Source organism: Rhamphochromis sp. 'chilingali', assembly GCF_963969265.1.
Source record: "Rhamphochromis sp. 'chilingali' genome assembly, chromosome: 6".
NCBI lineage: Eukaryota > Metazoa > Chordata > Actinopteri > Cichliformes > Cichlidae > Rhamphochromis > Rhamphochromis sp. 'chilingali'.
Window position 1 is genome coordinate 41043659 of NC_137933.1, and position 13085 is coordinate 41056743.

At 42.3% G+C, this 13085-nt stretch overlaps 2 protein-coding genes across 3 annotated transcripts; one reads left to right on the plus strand and one right to left on the minus strand.

Moving 5' to 3' along the window:
* The first annotated feature begins 1417 nt into the window (after window positions 1–1417).
* LOC308397939 (interleukin-17C-like) lies at window positions 1418–8003 on the plus strand. 2 transcript variants are annotated; one of them, XM_080884224.1, is made up of 3 exons: window positions 1418–3544; window positions 3623–3855; window positions 5540–8003. In XM_080884224.1, exons 1-3 carry the CDS (start codon window positions 3521–3523, stop codon window positions 5772–5774), a joined length of 492 nt encoding a protein of 163 aa, XP_080740350.1. In that variant the 5' UTR covers window positions 1418–3520; the 3' UTR covers window positions 5775–8003. The 2 variants fall into 2 exon arrangements, with proteins under 2 accessions (XP_080740350.1, XP_080740349.1); XM_080884223.1 differs by having other exon boundaries at window positions 1430–3855.
* Window positions 8004–11672: 3669 nt separating this feature from the next.
* On the minus strand, window positions 11673–12785 carry LOC308398906 (uncharacterized protein; the record flags this gene model as incomplete). Its single annotated transcript, XM_080885773.1, has 3 exons — window positions 12644–12785; window positions 12438–12564; window positions 11673–11778 (listed from the first exon to the last, which is right to left on the minus strand). Exons 1-3 carry the CDS (start codon window positions 12705–12707, stop codon window positions 11673–11675), a joined length of 297 nt encoding a protein of 98 aa, XP_080741899.1. The 5' UTR covers window positions 12708–12785.
* Window positions 12786–13085: the final 300 nt, after the last annotated feature.

Sequence of the window (13085 nt, forward strand, 5' to 3'; positions counted from 1 at the left end):
TTGTTTGGCTTTTTTCAGTGCTTTATTTGTTCCTGAGTAAATCGGTTTGGCTGAGATTAAAGTTCTAGTTTTCATAAACGTCAAACAAAAAACTGATTAAACAGAAGTGTGAGATGGTCGAGTTTATTAAACTCTACAGAGACAGCGGTGACGCTGAAGGCCAGACCGTCCCATTTCACAGCCTCACACTTACGGCTTTCTCTATCTTCGAAGGACCCGGCCTACGTAGACCGCGAAGGCCGGGTCCTCATGCTGAATTTGGACACAGCATGTATGTAAAGGATGGAATTAGGCACCATCTTTAGTCAACAACTGATTTTGGACTCTGCAGTCAGACACATGAACATTAGCAGTGTGGCTGCTGCCACCTTAGACTTTCAAAGCCAGAAGTGACCACATTTGGATGACAGGCTGGCGTGCTAAGTTACCAGCTAACTCCAGTTAGCTCACTCCACAAGCTGCATTAATTTAAAAGGCCAGTAAACCAGGATAGCCAACAAACTGTCAGTCACACGTGTCCATCAGGTTGTCTACAGTCTACCATGTACTTACAGTTTCAGGGGTGAGGGGCAGTGAGCGCACCCAGCACAGCCAAACCCTGCAGTCTTTGTTTGCTGTGTGTGATCTGAGGCGACACTCAAAATTCATGCATTGCACAACGACTTGGTGTGTGTAATGTTCTGCATGTGAGTGAACAAAGTCTTAATTAGAGATTTTCAGAGAGTCCTGGACAAACAGCACACTCGAGCTGCACACGTTTAGGCCGCTCTGTGGTATCCATGGTTACCGAGTAACAGCGGGAGTTCAGAGCTGCTGAATGGAAGCGTCGCATCATCTCAGTTCACTCTAATGGACTACGTTGTACTGCAGCGGTGGATCGTGGAGCCTCACAGTAGTTATGAAAGTTATCCCCATGCTAGCTGCGCCGCAGAGGCACAAGCTATGTCCCAATTCATAGGCCGCATCCTCCTGAGGACCTGGCCTTCGCGGTCTATGTGGGCCGGGTCCTTCGAAGTTATCTAAGTTATCTAAGTGACTTATATATCATGTTTAACCTGAGTAGTGAAAGACTGCGGGGGGTTTGAAAATGATGTGGGGGGAGTTCGCTGTTCTCGCCCCGGTCAGCTGTTCGCCCCGGTCAGCTATCGAGCTGGTGGGTAACAGACGTCTCCGAAAACGTTGGAGCACTTTTGCAAATATGCGATGTCTTGATAAACCGAGCAGATATTTGAAGTTTCTACAGCTACATTCTTGTGTAACACAGAAAGAGTAATAAGAGCAAAATTATAGTTTAAGTAAAATTATAACTAAGTAGCTGCCGCCATTGTTGGAAACAGGAATCGGCTGGGCAGCGCTATGAATTCTGGGATAGGTTGGGCCATGAAGGATACACCCGAGCCATCCTTCAAATCCGGGGAAAAGAAGGGCGCATTTGTCGGCTGCATTTGGAGCAGCCTTCGAATCAGGACAGCCTTCCTCACCTGGCTGTGATGTAATCGGTCTACAAATGCGGCCTCCGAAGAATGTGGCCTATGATACGTGCCTACAGTTTGCGTTTGAGATGCATTTTTAAAAGGTAAGAAGTTAAAAACAGCTCTGTATTTTAGCAGCACATGTTTCACTTGGCTAAGCACTTGCAGGAAGTATATGAAGGCTATATGACCTACGTGATGAGGCAGGGGCCCTGCAGGTTATCAGCCCGGCTTCTCTCAGCCTGAACGCAGCACATTCTCGTGAGTTATTCTGAGCTGTCACGATCTTAGGGTTTTCCTCACTCGGCCAAGGGGAGGGGCAGCAGGAGGAACCGGTACGTAGCCCTGCTTCCTGTGCGTGATCATACTTCCTACATTTGTCATATCAAAATTACTACAGCGGCTGAGTCCTTCATTTTTAGGTTAGTTCCTTTGTATTAAGAGTTTATGCCTTTCCTCACAAACTCCCCGAGTGAAAGTAATTCATGTGTCTGTATTTTCCTGCTTAGTTACTGCCTCTCACTTCCTGTTTTAACTTGTCAGCTTAATGTCTCTGCATTTTTAATCGTCTCTGCATGCTCCTAACCAGCTTTGGATGGCGTTCACTCTGCTGACCTTTATGGAGGTTTCATCAGATGAAATAAAGGCTCGCCTTTGTTGCTTCAGTTTTCCTCATCCTGCTCCACATGACTTCAAATTCATCAACCCTCCAAAATAAATATTTAAAATGTATTTAAAAACAAACACTAAATGTTTTGTGTTTATTTCCTCCTTCGACTTCTGCTGACCTCAGAACCTCACTCCAGCAGCAGGAAGTGAATGTAGTCTGACGCTTGAGTCAGCTCGAGTGTGTCATTGCATCACCAGGACACATCTGTGGAGTGATAGGGTAACCACAGGGTGCGCCACACACAAGTGCTGTTATTAAAGTATGAGGGAGCTGCGAGGGCTCCATATTCCTGCTGGTGGTCCAGCAGGAGGATGGGCCGGGGTGGGAAGATTTACAGGGATGAAACTCAGTGCCTGAGAACTGATGTCATATCATGTCATCATGCACAAAAAATAGAGCTGAGACCATAGAGAGCTCACCGGCTAAAAACTGTGAATTAAGATAAGATCACAATCTGATTCATGCAAATACTCACATTGTGAGAACACACATCATGAGTCACCCCGCTGCTGTAAAGTAACTCATCGCTCCCACTTTTCTGTAGCCTGCTGTTCCTGATGCTGACAGTCCACGTGACAAAGTTCCCACATTTTTCTACAGAAAAATATGAGCGATGAGTGACTTCACAGGAGCAGGGTGACCCCAAGAGGATTTTTTTCCATGTGAAGAGTCAGGAATGACCTCGTTTTATTTTTAAATACATACAATACAGTGTTTCATGGCGCTGTGTTGACATTTTGAAAACTTTTCATTTGAGTTCTTCTTCTCTCAGAAAAAGAAGCCGACAGAAGCTTTTGTGACTCTGATGTGTAAACCCTGAGATGTACTGTTGAGGATCAGAACAGCAGCAGTTGCAGAAAACCTGACAATATTCACGTTTCAGACGATAAACCTTTTTCTGTAAAACATAAACATCTGTCTCTACCTTTAAAAAAACAAACCAACAATGAAACGTGTGAAATGTTTAAAAAGAGCTCACGGCGGAGTTTATTAGAGGTACGAGGCTGTCTGCTCGCGGTGTTCTGAGAAACCATCCTACTCTGACAAATCGTCCTACTCGTATTATAATTTGACGGTGACTTGTGACTAACCCTACCCATAACCTTAAGAAGTATTCCAGAGAGAAAAAGTTAATTTGGGTTCGGTGTTATGCGCATGCGCCGCGTCAGCGCAGAAACATTGGTTAGGACGTTTTTTGACCGGTCACAAACACAGCGCACAGCCAGCAGAGGGGCGGGGCCGCAGCGAACTGTTTCTCATGCGGAAATGTTGATTTTGAGGAGATCCCCATGGCAACCAGGCAACCGTAGGAGCTCCGCTTGTGTATTTAAAGCAGCTTCAATGGAGCGTCCGCCAGTCTCAGCCGTCCGAAGTCAAGATGGTCGCGAGCTTCCTGCAGTTGGTAAATCACATCACATTAGCGCCCCGGGCTCGCGGACAGCTCTCTCTGACTCTCACGCGTGTTTCTGCCACTTTGCAGATCTCTCTGCTGATCCTCCACGAGCTCTGCGCCGCCGCCTCCAACTCCACGTGTCTCAGCGCCGAGAAGGTGGAGGCCCGCGAGCGAAAGTTTGACGTGAACCTGAAGAAGCTCGGCCTTCAGCGCGACGCCCGCGAGGACCAGAATCTGACTACCTGCGAACACACCTGCGAACAGGCTGCCCAGCAAATGCACGAGCTCAACGGCCGCGCGCTGTCTCCGTGGCGTTACTAGTAAGTATGGAACCCGCAGAGGGACAAAAATGCTCAGACAACAAACAAACAAACCTGTTCTTTGCCTCATCGTCAGCATTTAAAGTGCGCTTTGGGGAGCAGGTTCGACACACTTTTACTTGATTTTAAATGTAATTTATTTAAAATTATTAAAAGTTGTTTAAAATGTTATTTTAATGATTTTTTTTTTTACCATTCTACTTATTGAAGCCAGTTTAGATGATGGTGGAAATGAGAAATCATTTGTGTAGATCATATTTGTAAAATTATTTGAGTACATTTGAAACGATGTTGTGTTAATAATACTAGTAATAAGCTGGCAGATGCCTGTATATCTGCCTCTCTGTGTGCATATGTAAGGTTATATGTATATGTAGCTCACATCTTTTTTCCCCTGTATTTAACAAAACCAAAGGAGTCACTCAGCTTTGTGGATAAATGAACGTTATCTCATTAGATGGCATGTGCTGCTCTGTGGTTAATGAATTACATAGTTAAAGTAAATAATTATGTTAAAAGCAGAATTTTTACCGTTTTGTTGCTCACATTAAGTCATTCATTCAAAGTACAGTAAAAAGTATTTAACTTTTGTCCGCAATAAACCTGCATGTAGCACACCAGTGAGTTAAAAGTGTTATTTTAGATTAATACTAATTCCTGATTCATACACCACTATCATTAACTCAAGTGCTGTAAACAAATACTTGCAGCCAAATGTACATGAAGTAGGCTCCTCACAGCCCTGTTTTACTAGCATAAAAAAAATAATTTACTGCATATATTTATATATGGAGGATTTGGAAAATGTATATGTTATCAAGAAACGGTAAAAAAATAAATAACAAAATGAGATGGCAGCTTAGTGAAGTAAGAGTTCAGTGAACTAGAATGTGACAAAACAGGTCTGTGTTCATGTAGCACACAGGTGTGTTGCAGGTGTCAGCTGCAGACTAAAAAAACTAATTCTAATCAGTGTTTAAGGTTAACTACAGATGTCATTGCTGGGTGCAGTGTTACCAGAAAATGTGACTGTAGCTGAGATGTAGATGCATTTGAGAGTATATACATCATGCTTTGGTTCAGCAGCAGGTATGGTGGATGTTTTTGACAGTAAGTAAGATTTCATCAGAGTGACGGCCTGTGGAGGAAGCTGCACAGATGTCTGTTGGCGTACAGTGCTCTGTAGCGCCTACTAGAGGGCAGGAGTGGGAACAGGTTGGGTCCATGCTGTGATGGTCTGCAGTGGTGTTGCCTGCCTGTTTCCTGATTCTAGATTTGTACAAGCCCTGAATGGAGGACACGTCAGCAGCAGCAGTGACTTTCTGTGCAGTCCTGACTTTCCGGTGTATTCTGTTCTCGTCCTGTGTGGTGGCCAGTGTTGGTCAAGTTACTTGAAAAAAGTAATCAGATTACAGTAACGCATTACTGCCCATCTCTGGTGGTGGCTGATCCAAAGTTTGGATGTGCAGAGAGCAGGCTGGATTATTGCGGAGTAGAAATGGATGGACGGCTGCTGAGCTGGTTCAGGAAGTTCAACCTGGAACCAGCGAGCAGATGAAAGCTACCAGCTTTAATATTAAACGAGCTTTGATTTGAGAAGCCGCGTATTGTCCTGACTGAATCTGCTGTGTGTTCACTGTCTCCTGCACGTGTTGAGGTCTTTTCTGTCTGTCTGTGTCTCCAGCATAGACCGAAACGACAGCAGGTATCCACGTGACATCATCTTTGCCGAGTGCCTTTGTAAGGGATGCATCATCGACGGGCGCGAGGTGAACGACTACAACTCTGTGGAGGTTCGGGCTCCGATGGTGGTCCTGATGAAGACCAAGTGTAAGGACGCAGACACATATCGAGTCCAGAAGACGCCTATCGAAGTCCCGGTGGGCTGCACTTGTGTAAGGCCCAAAATTACTAAGTGATCTGAGAAACTAAGCTTTACTCACACTGAAGGCCATTTATAGCTGTGCAGCACCTTCACTTACACTATAAGAATATTTATCACAGCTTTCTGCCTGCACGTGAAAATGTTTTCTGTAAGTAGGACCTTCTGTCAGCCAGAGGGAAGATTTTCTGTCCTGAAGCTGCCAGTCCACACCACAATATGTCAGCAACTATCCAGGCCAGTTTTGGTCTGGATAGTTGAGAGAAACTAACCGTGATCGGTCATTCTGGAGTCTTAATCATAAACAGCACCAACACTAAAGCGCAGACAGACTCAGAGGCTTCACGTCCTCAAAGAGCCTCAGACCTTTGCTGTGTGACAGAAAACTATTACAGCTGCTGCGCTGCTTTGTGCAAATACATATCAAGCTTATTTAATATAGCACTTTATCTCCAACTACCTGTAACTTTCCTTCGTCATTCAGACGTTACTTGCAAGTGAAAACTGGTGGTGATTTCTTTTTGTTTAACCTCCTAGGACCTGGCGTCCACATATGTGGACATCGCATTTTGGGTCGTCTTGACCAAAATACTCAATTTTGCTCTACAAGGGCCTGATATCCACTAACAAGGACATTATACTGCCACTGTTCTATCGAAATTTAAAATGAATGTCCTCATATGTGGATCTAATTTTTCTCAGAGACAAAAATCAGGTAAAAAAAACAAAACAGGTAATTCTTTGTTTTTACATCCATCAGGTCCCAATCAGCCCAAATAGCAAAGAGAAATTAAAAATGCATACCATGACAGAGTTTGGGTCTTAGGAGGGTAAAACTGAGTTGTGATGAAGACGGATCCATCATCCGTCCGAGCGTCAGTCTGCTCTGTAGAGTTTAATGAGTGACTTAAATCAGGCAGGACTGCAGTCAGTCAGGTTTTTTGATTATTTCTTGGAATAACTCGTCTGAAAGCAGCTTGTTTCCACCTTTCAGTAAACGTCCAACCAACAGACCAGAAACTCCAAAGAAAGTGAGATTTCTTCCCATGTTTTTTTAAAATTAAAAAGTCTCTTTTTCCTCACACGGTTAAAACTGTGAGACCTGCAGGTTTAACCTCTGAAGCACAGAGACTTCACCAAAGACACGAGGATGTGCTTTCACACTTTAGTATTTATTTTGTTGTATTTTATTGTATTTTTTGAGTAGTTTGCACATGCAGATTAATGTGAAATGCCACTAAAGCAGAGTGCCGCTGTAGCTTCACTTTATGCCAGAGCGGCTGGAAGCGTGAACAGAAGATGAATAGTTCAACATTTGGGCAAATTTGAGGCCAGGAGACGTTAGCTTAGCTGAGCACGAAGCCTCGAGTTTTAATGCAACGATGAGTCCAAGGAAAGATTTTAGTATGTTTCATTTACCAAAGAAGAAGCAGAGAGACAGTCAGCTGATCGACTGTTTCACGGTCAGTAACAGCATCATGTAAATGCACTGAGTTTACTAAGGAAGAGTCCATAATTACTGTCGGGACTTCAAATAAATATGTTTTTAATGTGACTAATGTTGTTGTCAGATGGATGCAGAGCAGTAAAAAGCTGGTGAGGTCTCTGACCTGCAGCAGAGTAAAAGTCAGGATGCTCGAGCTCGGAACAAGTGGCTGAAAATCCTCTAAAGCTGACTTGGTTTGGATCCTGGCAGAAACGCTGTGAGCCTTTACAGAGACGCACCTTTTTCTGCTCAGCTTAGCAAACAGCTTCATGGCTCCACATTTAGCAGAGCGATGTGAGAGCGGTCCGACCCCCTCAAGCTGTGAAGGAATCAAATGTTAAACTATGCAAAACAGGACAGTATTGGGCACATGCACAATATGAAGAAGCTGCACATGAATTAGCTTTAAAGAGACTAAAAAGTAATGAAGAGAGGAGAATGAATGTGAAGAAATGTTTTAGTTTCACTATATTTCTTTGAGATATTGTTCATGTTTTTATTTATTTGTATTTTCATGTGAGGTAATGATGCAGATTTGATCCCTTTGAAGAGATTTTTAAAGCTGTTTTTGTCAAACTGTCAGTTTCTGCTGGATAAAGGTGTAAAGCAGGGGTGTCAGACTCAGTTTGCATTGTGGCCACATACAGCCCACCCTGTGTTAAAAGGCCCGGACCAGTGAAAGTGGCCTTTCTGTCAGCGTAAAGAAGCTTAAGTACATATTTAATCCCTGACATGTGTTCATATGAGACCAAGAAGGGCAGTCTGCACAGTACAGCTCAGTTTTTCCACAGAAAACTTTTACTGTAGTCTCATTATTGAAAAAAGAAATTTTCTGCCCTCAAACTGATTTTCTGTTATTTTATTTCTGTGTTATAGTATGAATGTGGATGGTGGACGTCTTTATCAGTAAGAAAAGCTGCAAACTTACGGAAATACAGTTAAAAGGGCAAAATTTATGCCTTCCTTCACTTGTTCCACCGGCCGAATTAGTCTTTGCTGGGCTACTTTTGGCCCCCCGAGCCTCCTGTTTGACACCCCTGATATAAAGACACCTGTGAACTTTAAAATTGTATTTTTATTTATTTAACCAGGAAAAATAAAACTCTTGAGATTAAAATTTCTTTTACGAGAGTGCCCTGGCAAAGAAGCACAAGGACTGACTTTTTGCTGTAATTTGTGTTATAAATGTACCGTCAAAGCTTTGTTTTTATTTCTGTAATCTTTACGTTATAATTTCAGGAGAGTTTAGAAGCGAACCGGGTGTGCGCTGACATGAAGCCGCGTTTATTTCATTTACACTTGTGAAATCCTCCCTGACTCCTGTGCGGCTGATCGTTTCACCTCAAAACGGTTCAACATCTCCTTAAAAGAACATTGTGTAACTATTTTACTGCCAATAAATGAATTTGTTTCTATGATTTGTCCTTTTGTGTCTTTTCTGTAAGTCCTCACAAGTGTCTACATACAGCAGTTTCCTTAATCTGTCACATGGGGGCGCTGTTTTGCATAGTTTCAGCATGACCAGTTTTGGATTCTTTGCGTTAAGACGCCGGGGGAATCTATCTTCTGAACTGGTTCGGAAATCCAAGATGGTATGATCTGTCATCTTCATGCTTCCCGTCCTTCCGTCATGACAGGGATAAATGTAAGGAATGTGGAAGAGCACAGACTAAATGTAACGACTGCAGTGGACATGTAGGGAACAAAGGTGGTGCAGAGGTGTTGGGTGGTTATGGCATTAAGGAGAGAAATCCTGATGTGCAGCATCTTCTGTGAAACATGGAAATGGGTGTAGAAGGTGCAAGGCGGTGTCAGATGGTAGTCTGTAGGATGGCTTTAAGGAAGAAGCAAGCGAAGGCAGAGGCAAGGATTAAGTGGTGGAAGTTACAGAAGGACAAATGTTGCTCAGAGTTCAGAGAGGAGGCACAGGATGACTGGGAAAATACGTCTCCAGTCCAAATCCCAAAATACTCCAGTACAAGGAGTATTTTGGGATTGGAGTATTTTTACTGCAGAGCTGCGCCTCATTCAGGGATTGTTGGGAACTTGTGTTACTGCCCGGCAGACTAAGATAAGCAGACATCGCCACCAACTGGACAAAATTATGTGGACAAGTGAGGACAAATGATCTCAGCGAGGCAGAATATGTTTAATTTGACTTATTATTGCACCCACACAGGACACTTACATTTCCAGCTCATTCATCTGCTGCTTCAGTTCTTCATTGTTTGGATTTTGGGCAATAACAACGTTGTTATTATATAGAAGGACAATCAATGATTTTCCAAGTGGATTTTCTCCAAGCTTCACTGTAACAGTAAAATCATATTTCATTGGTCCCTCTATGATCATTTCACTGAGCATGATGACTTTTATTTTTTAGTTTTTTGGTTTGTTCTCTTTAATTTATTTTGACCATGTAAACAATACAAAGAAAGCTCATTGAGAAAAATAAATCAAATTCACTCCAGCTGTTCTGATTGGCTTGCCCTCGAGAAGGAGTGGGAGGACGTGCACGCTGATCTGATTCCACCTCTTCTCCAAAAATTATCAGTTGACATTTATCCAGCTTCCTTACTGATATGAACCTCAATAAGAACATTTTTCTAATAAGCCTCTACGTAAAATACAAATTATTATCATCCTGTTTTTGCAGCCTGCACACATCGAAGCTGAATAAATACTCCAGTGTTGGAACGTTTGCTGTACAATGTGAATACGGACAAAGTGGTCGCTAACTAAACCGAGACGTTCGCTAATATTCACCATTTTTATGATCTCATTATGATCTTTATGCCTCTTTTTTGAAGTGCTTCATGTCTGTGCAGTGCTCCACAACAAAAACACATGCTCTGACTCTTTCTGTTATACTTTTATTTCAATTAGATCTGCAAACCTCAGCATTTTAAGAACAATGAGTTAGTATGAATAACACTGAAAATGATGGACACTGTAGTTTATAGTTACTGCCCCAGACTTCTGCACAATGGCTTAAATAAGCTGAAAGCAGCGAAGAGTCGAGACTATGGAGTGATGTCAAATCTAATTCCCTTCTTTAGTACTTTAAAAGTATTTTAAAGTTTTATTTTAAAAAAAGCACTTTTAAAAATACTTTAAGTTAAGGTGAAGCATTAATTATCAAGCCTTTTAAATACAATGACACGAGTTCAGTCGCACTACTTGGTTTAGCTCAAGACATCAGAGAAAAATAAACTTTCAAAGGTTTAAACTGAAAACGTTTCTGTGTGATCACAGTCGACCACACATAAAGTTCTGCAGCAGATCAAAACATACACGTACACCGTGTTCTCACAAAAACACAGTCAGACACAATCAAACACAATCAAACAGTCAAACTAGAGCTGGGCGATATGAGATTTTTTCATATCACGATATGTTTTTTTCATTTCAGGCGATAATGATATCTATCACGATATAAGCCAAATAACTATATTTGTAAGATTTAAATGTGCCGTTGCTCACAAGTAAAATGTGAAATAATCAGCAGCTTGTTTTTATTTAAATATTTATTTCCCATAATAAGTTCAACAGGGTAGATGTACTTAAGGAACATGAGACTTTTTCAGATAAATAAAGGCAAATATTGCAAACTACACAAAAGGCAGCCGCTAAAGCGTTTAAGTTTCAAAATAGAACAAACAAAACAGACTAAACTGTCAATTCCACTTAGAAACAAAATATTAATTCTAAAAATAAATCTTAGTTTGTTTTACAGAAGAACAGACAAAACTGACTAACTTTTGTCAATATCAAATAAACTGAGAACTAAAAGGAAATTCTCAATCTCTCCTTGTTGTATAGCTGAGCTTTTCAAACAGTTTTAACAGTTACTTTAGTCTGACAAAAGCCGAATGACGAATTAGCGCTTCCAGTCAGAGACTGAGCTGCACCGCTTTATTGTATTTCCAGACTTGCTTTCGGCACATTTACAGTGCGCGCTGCTCTGTTTTTGTCAGACTTGAAATAGCAGAAATACCTTCACACTACGGAACTTCTATGGCTCTTCCGTTCGACAATCTCTCCGGCGTTGGAACCATCATCTGTGTTCTCTTCGGTCACGCTCGGTTGATGTTTCTCTAGTCGGCACACTCATTTCCTCCATTACCCGGTGGCACGGCGGCTGGCTGCTTCCCAAACAAATACACATGTGCGGCTTGGCACTTGTGCTGTACGTCACAAGTCACGTGACGTGACGCTGCGGCTGTGATTGGTTCGGCTCTGCGCTACTTAATTTGGATTGACTGTTCTTTTTTTTTCTTCTTTTTTTTGTTAAGAGGACAAGAGCGGCGAGGTCTATCGCAACAGTTTGATTTTCCTAACGAGAAAAAGTTATTTCGCAATACATATCGTTATCGTTCTATCGCCCAGTTTGTGCACAGAAGCACAGAGGAACTACTTTCTGTTGTTTTTAGATCTCCTTCATCACTCTCAGGGTTTCCGGGCTGAGGATTTTTTCTTGAATTCTTCCAGATGCATCTGTGCATGTTTCCATTTAGCATCAAGGCAGAACTTCCTCCGAGCCACAGTGGTGACTCTGCAAGAAACACATGATACACACTTTAAACACACACGTGCAGTTTCACTGTCGGGAAGAAACTGGAATATACGTCGCAAAGACTTGATTAGAAGTAATAAACATTTCATTTAGTCATTACCAGAAGCCACTGATAGAAATCGCACTTCTTTATTGTCGAACTGATTCAGATCAATCGTGACTCCGAACGAGAGCAAAGACTTGAGTTTTCATTTATGGCAGTTGATCCTGACAGATCAGTGAAGCTGATCCGAACAGGACCTGAGAACTAAAAACATCTTTTTGGAGGCAGATTTCACTGCATTTACTTAGCTTCACCTAATTTTCTCCTCAACATTATTATTATTGTTTTACAGTTTACAGTCCTGAGCTCACGGACCATGCTGTTGTTGTAATGGCTGCATTTAACACGTGGCAACAGGAAAACGTATTAACACTTATAATTAGAAATCTACATGACATAGATTGGTTCACCCCTATTTCATAAAACCGTTTTACAGCAAGAACATTAATTATTTTGTCACAGCTCACAGTTTGCTGGATGAGAAATATTTAACAGAATTTCAAAGTCAGGTGGTCACAGTGAGAATTTAAGCTGCTACAAAACTGAACAAAAACAGTCGGGATAATAACACTCCTGACCTCCTGAGGATACTCACATGATCGCTTCAAGGTTGCAGCTGCTCTTCATCACATGCTTCACCTTTGTCACTGGTATGTGGATTTTATTAGTGACGGCCTGGCAGCATTCGACACCGTTTATCACCATTTCTATAGCGACTGGCACTGTGGACACACACACAGAGTTAATATGAGTGCAGCTCAGACTCACGGCGCTCAGAGGTCAGAGGTCAGCGGTACTCACTGGCAGAGCTGTGCTTCAGGAAGCAGATGAGCGTCAGGACTGTGAGAGCCAGCAGAGTCTTCATGGTTCCCGACACAGACAGATGTTCTTCTGTTGGAATGTGCAGGGCTGATGTGCTCCGACCTGCTCGCTGCTCCCTTTATATCCGACGGCCACGTTCATGGCTCAGTGTGTTCTAAGAAGTCACGGTTCCCCTTTGGTTCCACTTCTTCTCCTTTCTGACAGGATTCAGAGAAAAACATCTGGCTGCATGATAGAGCTGCATTTTCAGTCATAAAGTGTTTTCTGTCATAAAGCCCAACAGTTCTGATTGGCCAACGCTTTGGAAATAAAAGTATAGATTGCTTTATTTTTACGAGTGTGTTGGCCTCATGAGACAAACGTGCAGCAGTGACTTCTGGGTACGTTATCTACCAGCCTCTTTATACAATCCTCTGGCATT